This window comes from Mustela nivalis (genome assembly GCF_964662115.1).
Source record: "Mustela nivalis genome assembly, chromosome: 8".
In the NCBI taxonomy this organism is placed as follows: Eukaryota; Metazoa; Chordata; class Mammalia; order Carnivora; family Mustelidae; genus Mustela; species Mustela nivalis.
Genome location: NC_139027.1, coordinates 103,798,101 through 103,815,166, shown reverse-complemented (window position 1 = coordinate 103,815,166; position 17,066 = coordinate 103,798,101). Strand labels below are relative to the sequence as shown.

Sequence of the window (17,066 nt, the reverse complement as noted above, 5' to 3'; positions counted from 1 at the left end):
TTCTTTGTGGCTCTCATTCTTATTGCTGTCATCCTTTCTATTTTGCCCTGACACTGAATCCACATGTTCTGGATACAGTCACTCCACCATCTCCTTTGAACAATTCCTCTAAGTTGTCTACATCTTAACACCAACATTTACATTGCTTCAGTAAAGCCAATCACTTCCACAAACTATTTCCTAGCCAACTGTACTTGTCTGATGTCAAGGTGTGTGCAAATGACCTGGGAACCTGCTAAAAATTCAGTGGGTCTGAAATTTTTTCAGTCAAGATTTTGCATTTTTAACACCTACCAGGCAATGCGGTGTTTCTCATACATGGACACATCAAGTTGCAAGCAACTAGACAAGAATACCACTTTAAGGTGCCACCCCATGGATTATAACCCAGAGCAGGCAAAACAGGAATTCTTATCCTAGTAATAAGACATCAGGCCTGAAACAATATATTTAAAGAAGCTGTGAACAAGCCAGGAAGAAGCCCATAATCCTCCTCTCTCACTGGTGCTTCCCCATAACTCTGCTCTGCTCAAACCCCCGCTGGTCCCAGGGACATGCCCTTGCCCTGCTCACATGCAATGGTTTCCCACAAGGATCTTTGGGTCTGTTCCTCTATGCCCATATCACATCCACATTTTAGAAAATAAAAGCCTATAGCACAGGTTTCTTCCACAAACTTCATCTATAGTCTAGATTCTAGAAAATGTCTGGGGGCTGGGGGCAGAGATCCTTCTAGGATCCTTCTTTCTAGAATCCTATAATGATCCTACAGTGATCCACTCACAGCAAATGGGACTTGGGTTTGAACTCCAACTCCTAAAACTCTGCCTCGTGGCAAGACTCAGACCTGAGTGGCTTGTCTGCCAGACTTAGCAATATACAAATGGTGCCTCCAAATTGCTTTATTTGCCAAGCTCCTTCAAAACCATAGTCATGTCCAAGTTGGGGGGGGGGGAGGTTATGATCATCATGCTCAGAAGTGAAAAACAAAATCAACTTTGTGTGGACTGAATTCTTCTCAGGCTTAATTAAGATAAAAATGGTGCAATGTAACAAACAAAGCCAAGTTAGCAGAGGCAAATTTTATATAAATTATATTCCCCAAAAATGAGCAAGATGTTTTAAAGAGTTCTTCTCAAAATGAAATCAAAATAAAGATTATGAAAATATCATACCATCTCCTGTGAGACATAATTTGGACTTTTCGGATCAGCAGAATAAAAAGAGAAGTCATAGGTGAAGGTCTTGGTCCGTTCTCTTCCTGAGTCCCCAGTCCCTCCTTCTGGTATCTACAGGGAAAGGATTATGATAATAATGTAAAAGCACTCACAGCTAAATGATCTATCCAATTCGAGAAAAGAAAAGTTCATTAGAACTATACAATGATCATCATTTTTCATATTTACACTCTAAAAAGCATTTACTTCCTCCTGACCATGCCCTGCGTAGGTAGGTAGGTAGGTCGGTCGACTGATTGATCCTGAACTCCTTCCAGCAATCCAGGCTCTCTGGGCTATGACAGAAGGCTACTTTTCTGGAGTTTTTATCATGATTCTCTCATACAAACCCAACACTCCAACCAGACTCATATTTTTCCCCTAGCTTCAATACTTTTTACTGTTCCCTCCACTTGAAACCACCAGAGTTGGGGTCTGCAGGACTCCAGGGGGTGCTAAACACATGGACTGTGATGTGACTAGAGTCCCTCAAAGTTATACAGTTTGGGGGTGCCTGGGTGGTTCAATGGATCAAGCCTCTGCCTTCAGCTCAGGTCATGATCTCAGGGTCCTGGGATCGAGCCCTACATTGGGCTCTCTGCTCAACAGGGAGCCTGCTTCCCCCTCTCTCTAACTGCTGCTCTGCCTACTTGTGATCTCTCTCTCTCTGTCAAACAAATAAATAAAATCTTAAAAAAAAAAAAAAAAAGTTATGCAGTTTGGCAGCCCCACTGAAAACTCCAGGTCAGATGCCTCTCTTCCATGAAGCTACCCCTTGGGCACTATATCCAGAAGTAACTGCTGCCACTTCTAACAGACTAGATTCTCCTAGGACCTATTCTATAATGAGTTTATTGCACATGTCCGTGTAGCTTGTATAACTTGCTATATACCAAAAACCATGTTTAAAAATCACCACAAGCCACTAAAGTTTCACAAAGTTCCCTGGACACACACAGAAAAAATTTAATGAGCACCATATTTTCCAACATAATTCAGATCCTATAAATAAATAATTCCTATGGTTCTTATTGTTAAAATGTTAAAAATTTGGACATCAGTTTTCGTTGTATCAGATGAGGAAATGTTTGTAAAACTTTGTCAAAAGGGAACAGAATAATCAAGGAAAACAGATTCAATAACACATCAAGAAGAGATGCATCCAGAGCCAAGGGTCTCTTTGTTCTATTTCGGTAAATATAATCTTTTAATGATTAAGCTTTCAGCAAAGCACTGTGAGCGCACAGATACATGAAGCAAAGCAAAGCAAATGTAAGTAACAGGAGGCAAAAGCCAAGTGATGACTGGCGGAAATGGGGGAAGATATGGTAGGTCAAAGGAGGGAAAGCCAAGTAGGGCCAGACAGAGCTAGAAGGTAGGAGGATTGTGGTCAGAGAAGACAGACGGGTTCACTAGAGAATGCCTCAGGCAAAGGGACATCAGGGCTTCAAAGGAAGCCTATCAAATTATCCAGAGCACAGCCCAGTTGGAAGACAGGAGCGTTCCCCAGCTTCTACCACTGGAGATCAAGTGGCACTACTAGGAGACTGGATTTCAAAGCATCCAGTCCCTTGAGCCACAAATTAACAGAAATCCAATTAGAGATTGATCTGCACTTGGCCATGGAGCAGCAGGCCTCAGAAACCCAAACCTGTAAGTTAGTGACAAACATAGGAGGACAAAGGGGTTGAGTCCATAAAGCACATGATTTATTATTATTAATTTTACACTCTTATCCGTCCCCCCAAATAAAAACGATTCATGGTCCTTAAAAAAATTCACTGACCAAAGGGGGAAAATATAGGATATTTAACATGCAAAAGGAAGAACATGCCATCCTAGAAAATTCTGGTTTTTTTCAAGTATCTTTTTCAGGAAAAAAAAAAAAAAAATCCATTTTTTAAAAATCTTTCATCCCCTGAGTTTTGAATAATAATACAAGCTCCTCTTGCAAAGTTTACAAAATATGATTATTTTCATTAAGAATGGAAACCAATCTAGGGCCAACACTTAATGATTCACAGAATTCAGCCAATCGCCAAGCTAAGGATCTACCACAGGATACAGGATAACAATGCTGAGTCTGGGTTAAACCCGTGAGCTCACACACCAGGACTGAGGTCAGATGAAACCAGGGATAGAAGAGGAGACAGAGCATCACCCTTTTGCTTTGCGGATGATCCCTAGCCAAGTGCAAGCTGATGCGGTAGTTGAACTGAGAAGGAGGGGAAAGGAAATGGCAGATGTGTCTCATTTACCAACAGATCATTCTGACAATAAAACAAACTGGAGGCGCTCGGGGCAAGGCCAGGTTGCTACTTGCCTTTAAGTTTGTGATTGTTGTTTTGCTTTTCTCCATTTGAATAATGAATTTGGCTTCCAAGTCCTTTTCCCTGCAACACAAATAATTCAGTACTAGTTAGGAGAGAAAAGATTGTTTGGAAAACATTTGTTTTATTTACTTTTTACATATGGGGGTTTGTTTTTAAATGGCATATGAAGCACAATCTGTGGTCCCACTCCTCCCAAATCCTTACTAATATAAACACAAAGACACACAAAACAGATGCCACCATCAAAAAACTTAAGACTGACAAATAGTGTGTTCTCAAAACCTGGAAGAATTTCTAACTGTGAGCCAAAAGGAGTGTAAATTAAATGACAGAAACTGTGGAAGCCTGTGTGACTCATGAAAGAAGCCATGCTTTTTTTTTTTTTTTTTCCGTTACCTGGTTACAAAAAGACTGACACCTCCCCTTCACCCAGGGTGAGAACCAAGAAGAAAAACTGGTGTGAATGGTCACAAACAGGTACTGCTTCTAGAAGCAGCCAGGGCACTGCCCCTTCCCCTCATCTTCTTTCCATAAGCATTCAGAAACTTTCCAGTTCCTGGAAAACTGCAGAACTGCAAATCCACAGAACTCCTAAGAAGTACAGTTCACGAGAATAAATGACACGTATCCACACAGTGGAGTGGTCGGTCTGTCACTGACACAGGACTGAGGACAGTTTCCGTATACTGCTAGGGGGTGGTAGTCAGGATATACTATTGTTAAGGGGGGAACGCAAAATGGAGAAAAGTCTACAGAGAATGCTACCACTTCTACTTAAAAACAAAACAACAGCCTACATATTTTTCAAAAGGCCAACTACGGAAAAAGAAGAAAGCGGAGTAGAGGAGACAGAGACAGACACTATAGATTTCTACAAAGAATCTTGATCTATAGATCATCTCTAGAATGACCACAATAATTTACACAAAAAATAAAACAAGATTGTTATTTAAAGTGACCTGAAACACATCAGTGTTTAAAAAAAAAGAAAGAAAGAAAGCAAAGCCAAGCCTGAAGTGCAGGTCGTAAGTCTAGTGTTAAAAAATAAAATAAGAGAAAAATAAAAATTAAAATAAAAGGACCTAAGACACAAAAATAAGCTGAGGCAAGTGAACCTAACTGGGCTCTGGCACCACATGGTGCGAGACAATGTCAGTTTTGACTAGATGCTGAACTCTGACTGTGGAATGCAGTGGGATAGAGCCCAAGGAGGAAAAAAACTGTAAAGAAGTCTTAAAGCACTTTCACTAATCAGATTTTTGCCAGTAAAGTAAGCACTGTCATTCAGAAATTTCTGTTTGTGTACTATGGGACAACCTCAGTAATTATGGTGGTGGCCTTGAGAACCAAGGGGTTTGGATGAACAGAGATAAAACACAAGATGGATGAAGTTAAGTTAAAAACTCTGTAGTCCTGAATCTGAAAGGAACTAGCATAAACTTTATCTGAAATTGAAAAAGGAAAAGAAAGTACTCCCTAGCTTTGTCCTCTGAAAAGGCCTAGAATCTTATGCCCAAATTATAGTCTCTAAATTCCCATTTAGAGTCAGGGCTACCTGGAGGACGACTCAAAACAAATATTTGAACTATCTCATCACACAAGAAAGGAGGAAGCCACCATACCAAAAGTTTGTCCAAACTGTCCTTAGGCAACTTCTCACACTGCTCCTGGTGATCCCTGCCTTCCTGGTATCTGAGACCCTATGTGATCCCTTGCCCTGAGGGAGTGGGCTAGATCTAGCAACTCACTTCCAATGACTACAACACTAAGGCCCCCAAAGTGATAGTCTGATGCTTCCGAGTTGGGATTACAGGAAGATTCAGATTTCTGATTTGCTGGCACTCCTGCGTGTGTGTCTCTCAGGGTCCTGGCAATGGGGACAGCCAGGTACCACACTGCAAGACTTCAGCAGAGACTCACCTGGAGACAAAGAGCAGAGAGCCAGCAGCCACCCGGGTGAGCCTAGGAGTGCCCCTCCCCCAGCCAGGCTGGAAGTCCCAGGACTGCACCCTTGATAGACCCTGAGTGGGTGAGAAGACCCAATAAACCCCACCCCAACCCTGACTCACAGAAACAGTGAGGTAATAGATGTTGTTATAAGCCCCTAAATTGGCAGTTTAGGGGTTATAAGGCCCTTGGTTGTATTACACAGTTAAGAAATATCAATACAAGAGCTACATCAAAAGGACTCAGGAGCTGACCTGAACTAAGTTCCCACCAGCCACATCTGAGCAGCAGAAAGAATTTGAAATATGTACCAACCTGAATCATTTGAAATATGCATCAACTTATGAACTCATAATGAAAAAAGTAAAAACTGAATGGTGCCCTTTGGAAAATCAAAAAAGTCACCCCATTATTTTAAATGAATAGGGGCACCCAGGTGGCTCAGTCAGTTAAGCATCGACTCTTTTTTTTTTAAAGATTTTATTTGTTTATTTGATACAGACAGAGATTACAAGTAGACAGAGAAGCAGGCAGAGAGAGAGGGGGAAGCAGGCTCCCCGCTGAGCAGAGAGCCCAATACAGGGCTCGATCCCAGGACCCTGAGATCATGACCTGAGCCGAAGGCAAAGGCTTAACCCACTGAGCCACCCAGGCGCCCCACGCATCCAACTCTTGATTTTGCTTGAGGTGATGACCTCAGTGTCCCAGGATGGAGCTCTGCTGAGCGTGGAGGCTGCTTGAGATTCTCCCTCTCCCTCTGCCCCTCCCCCACAATTGGTCCAAGCACACTGTCTCTAAAAGAAATAAAAATCTTTTTTTTTTTCTTTTTTTTAAGATTCTATTTCTTTTGGGCACCTGGGTGGCTCAGTGGGGTAAAACCTCTGCCTTCGGCTCAGGTCATGATCTCGGGGTCCTGGGATGGAGCCCCGCATCGGGCTCTCTGCTCAGCGGGGAGACTGCTTCCTCCCTCTCTCTCTGCCTGCCTCTCTGCCTACTGTGATCTCTCTCTGTGTCAAATAAATAAATAAAATCTTTTTTAAAAAGATTTTATTTATTTGAGAGAGATCACAAGTAGGCAGAGAAGGAGGTGGGGGGGGCAGGGGAGCAAGCTCCCCGCTGAGCAGAGAGCCGGATGCGGGGCTCCATCCCAGGACCCCGAGATCATGACCTGAGCTGAAGGCAGAGGCTCTACCCCACTGAGCCACCCAGGAGCCCAAAAGAAATAAAATCTTAAAAACAAAACAAAACAAAACAAAAAGCTAGTAAATAAAAGGGGAGACTCAAGCATTTCCTAAACAGTCAAGTGTTTTTAAGTTTAACCAAATAGTTGTTTGGGAAAGCTCCTCTTTTTAGAATATTCTACCTAATAAATGAAGAAGAAGCAAAAGAATTAGAATGTCAGCACTTTGCAACTCTGATGAATTCATGGCTCCAGGGAATGCCCATCAACGGCTGCTAACTCCACCAGGAGACAACCAGACATGCTGTCCAGTGAAACTGAAACACGAACACCTCTGCTGCAGAAATCTTGTCCCTGGCCCAAGGAAAAGGCCAGACTCTGACCTAGAGCTGACGGACAGTGAATGCCAGGAAACACAGGGAGCAGGGGGAACACATCAGACAATGCCAGGGACATAGTCTGCAAAATCCAGCTTCTGGGAAGGGCAGCAGGTAAGTGACCCAGCCTTCAATAACAAGACTAATAAACTGCAAGGAGTATAAAGAGGGAAGTGGAACTTATAGATTGAAAAAAGGCCACATGAACATGTGTCCCCAAGGCAGTCCAAGTGAGAACTTGGACCTGCCCAAGATCTATCAGCCTATCAGCCAAGGACACCTGGGTGGCTCAGTCGGTTAAGCATCTGCCTTCAGCTCGGGTCATGATCCTGGGTTCCTGGGATCCAGTCCCATATCAAGCTCCTTGCTCGGCAGGGAACCTGCTTTTCCCTCTGCCTGCTGCTCCCCCTGTTTGTGTTCTCGCTCTCTGACAGATAAATAAATAAAATCCTAAAAAAAAAGACCTATCAGCCAATGGGATTTCAGTGCAAACAGAAAAAAAGCCACTTTTAGAAATTACAAGATACCTAGAGAAATCTTAACACTGACTAAATACAAATTGGTATTAAAGATCTATTACTGCCATTTTTGGTATGATAATGGTTTCATGATGATTTTTTTTTAAAGTCTTAACTTTTTAGAGACACACATTGAAATATTTATAAATGCAATAATATGAGGTCTGAGATTTCCTTAAAATAATCCCAAGGTGGGGGAACCAGGTGTCCTGGCAACCCCAGGATAAAGAGGCAGAATAAATACCAGCCAGAACAATGAAGCCCAAACAGTATGTTGCAAACACCATTAAAGAACTACAATGGATTACTATACCCTGATTTAACTTTTCCAAGCCAGTATGAAGAAATATAGGTCATGAACAGACCAGTAACTTAAAAGACACATAAATGAACTCCCCCCACCAACCATGTGCTCAGTGCCCAGATCTTGGGCAGGTCCATTTTGGACCCAAAAATGAGAACTTCCCTGGGGACACATGTTCATGTGGCTGTAAAATAAATACTTCACAAAATTACCCCTTTCTTTAGCGTGCAACTACCAAAAGCAGGTCCTGCCCACAGTGAGAGGACTACACAGTTTTATTAACACAACAAGCTGCCACATCTCAATCCCTCCCATTCCCATGTGGGTCATTTCTCTGTCCTTAACCTGTCTAGATCTTTTGCTTTAAAACGCCTGTTAGCAACAAATACCTGCTGGGAGCACACAATCAACCGGGGGTGGAAGATCAGAAGGGACTCCAACAGGTGCTCACACGACTTGTCAATTCTGACTTATAAGACATGAAGGAAATGCGACCTACACTGTCCACGGCTCTTGCAGGAAGTCAGAGACAAAGTAATTCCAAGACTCACAGCCTTATACCTTATAAAGGTCCCTCTGTATGATCATTTATTCTTCCCTATGGGTAGCCATGGCAGTATCTCCCTTGGAGCTTGAAATGAACATCCACTCTATAAAAATACTAGCGAAGAAATCAACTGAAAGACCATTATGTCCTATGAGCATCTATGAGCCACTTCTGAAACCTGAGATGCTGGGTGGGTTTCAAAGGGTTCACAACCTTGAAATCATCTGCACTGTGATGTGGCGACAGGAGGGGGAAGGTGGCAGGTTCACTGTTCTTGGGGTCTATAGCTTTCTTTACTTTCTCAAAGAGCTCTGGACCCCCAAAAGACAGGTGCTCCAGCTCAGACCCCTGTGACTCAAAATGCAGCCCAGGAACCAACAGCATTGGTAGCCCCAAGGCTCATTAGAAAGGAGGGATCTCAAGCCCCAACACAGACCTACTGAGGGGGAACCTGCATTGTAACAAGAGCCCTTCATGACTCCAATGAACAGGAAAGCTTGGAAAGCACTGTGCTGACACTATCAATCTGACAGAGTGATTACTCGCCTTACATTTACTCTCATGAGACACACTCCTTAATGTTACCTACTTTGTGCACAGGGAAACTCACTACCCTTGTACTTTGACCTTTACGGGTTTTTTTGTAAAGTCACATGGCAGAATATGGGTACAACCTAAATCAGCTGACACTGTCTTTACTCTTGAATTGTACAGTGGCTTCTGAACGAAAACAACAAGTGTCTGACTTACTGGGACCTAAGTCATCTGAGTGTTATGACATCCAGATGACCTCATTCCCAGCACACAACAAACCCATCAGCTTCTAGCCCTTTCTATCCCCACACTGTTTCCCAATGTCAGGGTGAGGTTGCCACCAATAGTTTGAAGTCATTCTTAAAAATAGTCAGGGTTAGGGAATAACTGAGGGAGAAAATGGCCAGGGGACAGAATCGTAAAAAACCCAGAGAGTAAGAGAAGAAAGGAGGAGCCAGTTGTGGAAACAGAAGCATGACTCAGAAAGATCTTAGCAAAGCCGTGGCTCAAGATGATGCTTCTTAGTTTCAAAAAGTCATTCAACAAGAGCTGGAATGATCTTTGAAGAAGGAACTAGAAAAAATACCAGAGCACCATCACCTGAGTTTAAGCACACTAAAGAAATACCTTACTGGATTTTCAGAAGCTATTTCACAGATTTTTGCAAGAAAAGGGACCTTCTGTGGATTGGGGAAAAATCCAGAGACCTCCAGAAGATTCAATGCAGCATTGTGAAGAGATTAGGGCCAGGACTTCCCTAATAATATTTATCGTCTGTGCTAAAATGGCTAGTGGTTGTAAAACTCAATGGCAGTTTGAGGATCAGCATGGGCTGCAAAAGCCCAAAAGGTCAGACAGGTGTACAAAATGAAAACACCTTTTTAGATAGAATCATTCAGCAAACTAAGTGTCTGAACAAAATCTACAATACAAATGTTCCTCTTATTCTAATGAACTAATGAGCTCTCTTAATACAAATGAAGATACAAAAATAAATACCAGAGAAAAACCAAACATTTCATGTGAAAAATCTACATTATTAATCAAAGCAGGTACCCAAGGATTAATAAAGAAGCCTGATTGCTGGGACACCTGCATGGCTCAGTCATTAAACGTCTGCCTTTGGCCTTTGGTCATGATCCCAGGGTCCTGGGATGGAGTTACCCTTCAGCAGCAGGCCTGCTTCCCTCCCCCCACCCCGCCCCTGCTTGTGTTCCCCCTCTCGCTGTCTCTCTCTGTCAAATAAATAAATAAAATCTTTAAAAGAAAAAAAGAAAAAAGAATCCTGATTGCCTGCAGCAAAGAATGTATCTTACTCAGAGGAGAACACAGAAGTCTGGTACCCCAGGTCATGGTGACATTTACGCCAGTTTCTGCAACTCTGGTTTGCTAGATACCCTCCTGGGAGAAGGCAAAGAACATATTTCTGTGTCTAATGTAGATAATCTGAGTGCCATGGTGGAGCCTGATGTCCTTAACCATCTAATGAATCCAGCCAATGGAAAACCCTGTGAATTTGTCGGGAAAGTCACAAATAAAACACAGTCAAGGGTGGGACACTCAGTATGAAGTCTGGTGACTGATGGAAATCGCTCAAGGGCCAAAAACACATATTGATGGGTCTGAGTCTTATCAAAATTCCAAATATTTATTGCCAACAACCTGAGATCCATATCTCTCTTGCAGCAGTTAAAAAGCCTGCAGGAGCAAAAGGCTATTGACATGGAAATCACTGAAAATCCAGGGACTGGATGGAAGGCTGAATGTCACTCAGTCAGAAACTGCAGTCAGGGCTACCTGGAAAAGGTTTTAAAATCTAAGTATTAATGTTCCTCCAAGGCAGTTTCTGCCTGTCAAAACCACACCAGATCTCTCGCTTGTAACGTCAAACTACTTATAGTCTTTTTTTTTTTAGGATTTTACTTATTCATTTGACAGAGAGCAGGAGCAAGCAAGGGAGTGCACAAGCAGGGGGAAGAGCATTGGGAGGGGGAGAAGCAGGCTCCCCACTGAGCAGGGAGTCCAAGTGGGGCTCAATCCCAGGACCCTGGATCATGATCTGAGCCGAAGGCAGATGTTTAACCGACTAAGCCACCCAGGCGCCCCAAACCTTTTACAGTCTTAACATGGGATCTTTGCTGGGAAAGCGGTAATTTTCCTCCAGTGCCCTTGGTTAAATTAGGCAGTTCTTTCACAGAGGTTCGGGATTACGTAAAGAGATTTGAAAGTATACCAGATATGCCTGAAATGGATCCCTTCACAGTTGCAGCGGACGGCCACATGTGAGGAGGTTTTGTTAAAGGGAACGGTCATTCGGCACTGTTAATCGTGATGACTGAGTGACGTCCCAGCAGCAGGAGTACTAGAGAACAGAATTCTATCTGGAAACCTTCATATCCTGGACCACATACTGTGTACGCTTCATGCTGATTATGGGCTAAATAGTTTCTTACCAGAAAACATTCTCGAAGATTTTAAAATAGGCAGGTACTTTATACTGTGTTACTGCTGTGTTAATTTTGAAAGTAGAGTTTTCTGCAATACGATTTTAGCCTAAGAAAAGCACAGACAGAAGCAATGCTTTTCTTCTCTGAAGATCTTGAAAGTTAGTTCATCTTAAGGCGCAATCCTGCTTAATCTGGAAAACCAACAGAGGCCTCAGTGGTGGTCACTCTGAATTACTTGGGATTTCAAAAATAATGTTGTGATAAACTTTTTTTAAAAAATAATAATCACAAGTCATCAAGATTAATGCGGAGGCCATCTGTTCCAGAAAGGAAATTTCACACGCAACAATTTCCTAGATTGCTTCCTTCTTGGGCCTAAAAAATAAAAACTATAGGAGAAAGGTGTATCTTTCCTCCGAAAGTATTAGCATTTATAATTAAAATGCTAGGCCATATAGAGCATATTTTAAGCCATACAGAGCAAATTTCACTGTAGTTACTGAAAATACCCATGGAAAAGCCACTGTAATCTCCCCAAAGGGCTTATGATGGTCAGAATTATTAAATGATGACAGTGTTTTCACTGGTTGTAGATTCCAGGAGAGTTGTCAACTTCCAGATATTCCAGAGATGAAAGAAAGAAGAAGGCAGGCTCCAGTCCCTCTTTCTCTCCACACCCTGCTCATCAATCCCGCTCAGCCCCTTGTCCACTGGAGACAGACTACTACCCACAGACTTCACTTCACCACGGAGGCTTTAACTATTAGAGATGACTTCAGGGTCCAGGTGACACTCCATTGACAGCCTTATCTCCCACTCCTTCATCCCCACAGCCAACAGTCAGTTACTGAATCCTGTGCAATCGATAGCTCGTCTACCGATCCGGGCCACATGCCACATCTCCCTGCTCCAGACACTGTCCCAGCAGGGGCCGCACACCTCTCCAGTATCTTTGCCTCCAGCCTTGCCCCTTCCCACCCACACTCTACCCTGCTGTCAGCTGGACTCCTCCAAACCCAGGCACTTTAACTCCTTCAATAACTTCTCAAAGGCTCTAGGATAAAATCCAACTCCCGGCAGTATACAAAGTCCTTCCTGCTCTGCCCCCAGCTAATGTCATTCAACACTGTATCAATCCCATCCCCTTATCCTGGCCTGGCCCACTCCCAGCCATCCAACCAGACTCCGCTCAGATCTCGCCCATCTGGAGAACCTTCACTGAGCCCTCCATCCCAACCCTTAGTCAGAAGGTCCTCCTCCCTGTCTTCACCACCAGATTCCAAACTTCTTCAAAGTAAGGACTCTACCCATCTGGGTTTACAGGCCCAGGCCCTAGCATAGCACCTGCAACTTTGAGGTACCCATCCAATGGTTGCTGAATGGGATAGGCTGACTGAAAGTTAAAAACTGCCTCTTAACCCCAGCCTAGTCTTCTCCACATGCATTCGCTACTTAATGCCAGCCTCCCTATGAGTTCCTACACCATTCTTGGTTCTTGCTCTCCCACAGGCTGTGATGCCATCCAATTCCTATCCATATTCCAAAGCAAAGCTTATCTCTGGTCTAATCTGAATCACCCACCCTTGATAAAACTTCAGAAACAATTTCCCTTCATACACCTGCCTAGTTCCTCCCAATCACATGGGTCTCAACCTTGGGGACCTCACCTCTCCAATTAGTCTAGCAAGTCCGGGAGAAGCAAGAACCAGCTTCATTCATACTCCACGACCTGAGTCCACTGAGCACAAGGGCAATAATTACAATCAGTGCTCAGTGCTTTGTCTCTTAATCCTTGGGCTGAAAACTGTAAAACGCCAGGCACGGAGAGTTCCCCCAGCTCAGGTCAATTTCCTCTGACATTTAAGAAACATGGGAAATAAATCCTGACATTTTTCTCATATTGAGGAAAATAAATAATCTTAAAATATTATTTGAACATTGATTTGATAATAGAGCAAAATGAACTATGCCTCTCCCGAGCCACTTTGGTGAATTGGGTTTCTCAACCGAAAAGTCAATTATGGTTCCTTCATATAAATGAGTAATTTATTTGAAAGGTCTGGAAACTAGATCATAAGATGCTACAAACGAACCAGCTGGAGTAAGAAGACTGAGTTATAGATCAATACTGGGGGGAGGGAGAGGGAGGAGAGAATGGAAAAGAGTAAAATGCCCAATCAGAAAAAGAGAAGAATTGTGTCAGCTCTCAGATTTGTGCGTAGGAGTAAGCTTATCAGGAAAAAAAAATAAAACCCTATGTTAATTCAATAATTTTAAATTTTAAATTATTTTAAATTATTCAGCAATTCAAATGGATTCCAGTTGCTCAGTTGATGGTGTTTGGTCACTCCTGACTGGGTGGTACTGAGATCTCCAAACTAAGCATTATCTAAGCAGATTCTAAAGAATAGCTTATTCACCCCAAGTACTGAAGTAAATTGGTATCCCCCAAATTCACCTTAAAATTCACATACTTTGTATATAATTGCAGAATCACTATGTTGGACACCCGAAATTAACATAATACTGCATATCCACCAAACTTCAAAAATAAAAAATGCAAACTTACATACTACGAACTAATATTTAACTGCTTTTACTTTGGTGGCAGGACACTCAGTAGCAAAAATAAAAATAAAAAGCCATTTTTTAAAAGAACGTGTGACCTCCATGGGTACCACTATGGAAAGAAGTCCAAGGAACACTGCTAAGTAGGAGTGCAGACCATGCAGACTGCATCGGCGTGCAGACCATGATCCAGTCTGTAGTTAAGTAGATAAAGCATAAAGAATATGCGCTTATATGCTTCCAGATGTGCAAAACATTTCTGAACATTTCTGGAAGGATAAAGAGGAACCTGTTAGCAGTATGAGTAGATCTTGTACAGTATCTGAAAACAGAGGTATACTGTATTCAGATGTCCTTCTCTCAATGAATTGCTCAGTCCCTCTGCTCTACCCAATGACATGTCTCTTTTCCCTTTTATTAGGGCTCCATAAAAAACACAGGACACCCAATTAAACGTGAGTTTTAGATAAACATGTGACTTTTTAGTAGAACTATATCCTAAAAGTCACATGCGATCTATTCACACTTTACTGTCACTTGCTACCCCGGACCCCACCACCTCTGAGCTGAGCTGTGCACTAAGCAGGCTATTCCCCTCAGATGCAAAGGGGTTCGCCTCCCTTCCTCAAACCCAGACAGCGACTGAGCGGAGTCCTCACCTTCACCGGCACCCTCAGTACCCAATGCAGACGCAGAGGCTCCATAAGTATGAGTCCCCTCGCCTGTGTCTAAGTGTGGAAACAAAGTCAGGGAGGGCTAGTCTCTTGCAACCAGCTTCTCCTTACTTAACCCTCTGGCTGGTTCTGGGCATCCAAAGAACATGGGATCACTGACTACTCTCACTTGCTCTCCAGGAAATCATAAAAGCCTTCAGCTCAGTTTCTGGAGAAGACCCAGGGGAGACAGATGGTGAAAAAAAGTCTGGAGTGGGTTTCTCAGGCAATCACCCAGACTTCATGTCAGCTCCTCAGAACACACTTCAGCACATGGCCGCCAGCCAGAGGTCAGTGGCACCAGCCTCGAGCAGCGGCCAGTGAAAAGTCTGCAGAGCCCCCATGCCACTCCCTGTGGACTGCCACCATGGACGAGCCAGGGACAGCAGTGCTGTCACAGTCTCAGATGCTAGGAGCGTCCCGTGCTCAACGAAATCCCCCACCGACCCTGCCAAAGCAGAAGGGGGCTATGAAGCCTTACCTTCCCTTACCTTCCCTGCTTTGGAGAGGGTGTAAGAAACCTAAGAAGATTAAGCAATGAGCCAGCTGCTGCAGGTTGGGGTCCCAGAGAGGCACTGTGAGGGAGTTTAGCAAATAGGGTGTTCATTAGGGGCACCTTTGGGGTGGATACCTGGAGAAGGGCAAAGAAAGCAGGACCAGCCAGAGAAGACCACGGATCTGTGACACAGGCCCCCAGCACTGCCTCAGCTGAGCCCACAGGCCCTTCAGTGGGGCCAAGATGGCCTTCAGTGGCCAGTCTGCATGGAATAGCCCCGGGGCTGTGGGCAGCCTGGCGAAGGGGCATAACCTTGAGCCCTGTGGGGCTGACCCTGAAGGCCGGGCTGGGCAACACCATTCAGCAGAGGAAGATCCGGGGGGCGGGGTGGGGGAGCACAAGGCCCACCACCCACCATCCCCTCAAGTCCATGTGAAGAGTATGCTGACCGTGGCAACTGTCACCCCAATTCTCCAGCAGAGCCATGAGTGGGAGCTACTGGGCAAGAAGCCCAGTTTCCTAGTACTTTTGTTTCCAGCCGAAGGAAGGATAGCCTAACTGTCAGAACTGTCTCAGTACAGATTAGCAGCCTTGAGGCGGGCAGGGCTGTCCCTGAGAAGGTGGAGGTAAAGGCTGACAAAAGCTTGTCTGGCCCACCCCGCCCCTACAAAGAGATTTATGCACTCATTCAGTCTTCAAATATTTACTGAGTACCTTTCATGCCAGACAATACTCTGGGTGTGGGGAAAAGGAGGTAAATGATACAGACAAGAGTTCTGCAGTCTGCGGTTTAGGGACAGGGGAGGAACAAAGTAAACACAATACCATTTCAGATACTGGTAAGTGCTACAAAGCCCTGAAAGGGTATCATGGGAGAGAACTGAGGACAGAGGCAGTGGGAGGCAAATGGCCAGTACAGACCTTTCCAAGCCAGTACCGTGGGAGCAAAGGCCTGACTGCAGGGAGGCAGAGGGCCAGGCCAAGATCTGGGAGGGGCATTCCAGGCAAACAGAACAGCAGGACAAAGACCTGGGGCAGGAACCAGTCCAAGGTTTGAGGTTTGAGGAGGAGGAAAGCAAGAGACCAGCATGACTGCAGAAAAGAGGGGGACGAGCAAAATGGGACATGAGGTCAGAAAAGCCAGGGGGACATTACATCAGGCCTTCCCGGACTCTGGAACTTAGATGTGACAGGCCACAGACACGGGAAGGTGGAATGGGGGGGGGGGGGGTGGCAAAAATCGCACTTAGCATTTTTAAATGCTCCCTCTAGCTGCTGTGCATGGGCTCCAGAGGGGCAAGAGTAGAGAAAAGAAGCCACTGAGACACTGGACCAGTGAGGAAGCTTAGCTCCCCTTCGCTCCTTCTGAAATGGCGTTTCACTAGGTATTCTCATCCCTTCCTCTGAAGGGAGTCCAACCCACGCGTCCCCAATTCCACAACACAACTCCAGATTTGGATTATGCCTTTAGAGCTATCACTGCTGGCTTCCAACCAGGGCTTCTCTTCTGGACATGGGAAACACCAGTCATTGAAAAACACGGGTAAGTGGGAAGAAAGAGCAAGTAGCAAAGCAGCAACAGCGTGAAAACTAGAATCTAATTTGCAGTTAAATAGAAAGGAAGAAGGGAAGAAAAAGATTATGCACATATACTGAGTAACTATTTTCTCAATGCTCCTAAGGACAGTACATCATAACTAGTATCATTCTAGAAGCACAGAAGAGAAATGAATTAATTTCTCTTCAGTGAGTGGATGCCTAACTCCGGGCATTAGGAATAACTTAATTCTGTTTCAGAACCCTGGCCCAGTTGAGAAAAACCAGTAGAGACCTGAAGAATTTCATGCACTACAAAATTCAAGCTCAAAAGCATAAAGAACTAAAT

At 44.1% G+C, this 17,066-nt stretch overlaps 1 protein-coding gene across 10 annotated transcripts in view; it reads right to left on the bottom strand.

The window, feature by feature from the left end:
• KIF16B (kinesin family member 16B) overlaps positions 1 to 17,066 on the bottom strand; it is a 280,503-nt gene that overhangs the window by 239,255 nt on the left and 24,182 nt on the right. For 9 of the 10 annotated variants that reach the window (XM_082743222.1, XM_082743224.1, XM_082743223.1 and 6 more), the window contains exons 2-3: positions 3,541 to 3,610; positions 1,176 to 1,289 (exon numbers count right to left, since the gene is read on the bottom strand). In XM_082743222.1, coding sequence (XP_082599348.1) covers positions 1,176 to 1,289; positions 3,541 to 3,610 — 184 coding nt within the window. Of the gene's footprint in view, positions 1 to 1,175; positions 1,290 to 3,540; positions 3,611 to 17,066 lie in introns of those variants that run through there. The other variant, XM_082743220.1, reaches the window with a different exon arrangement.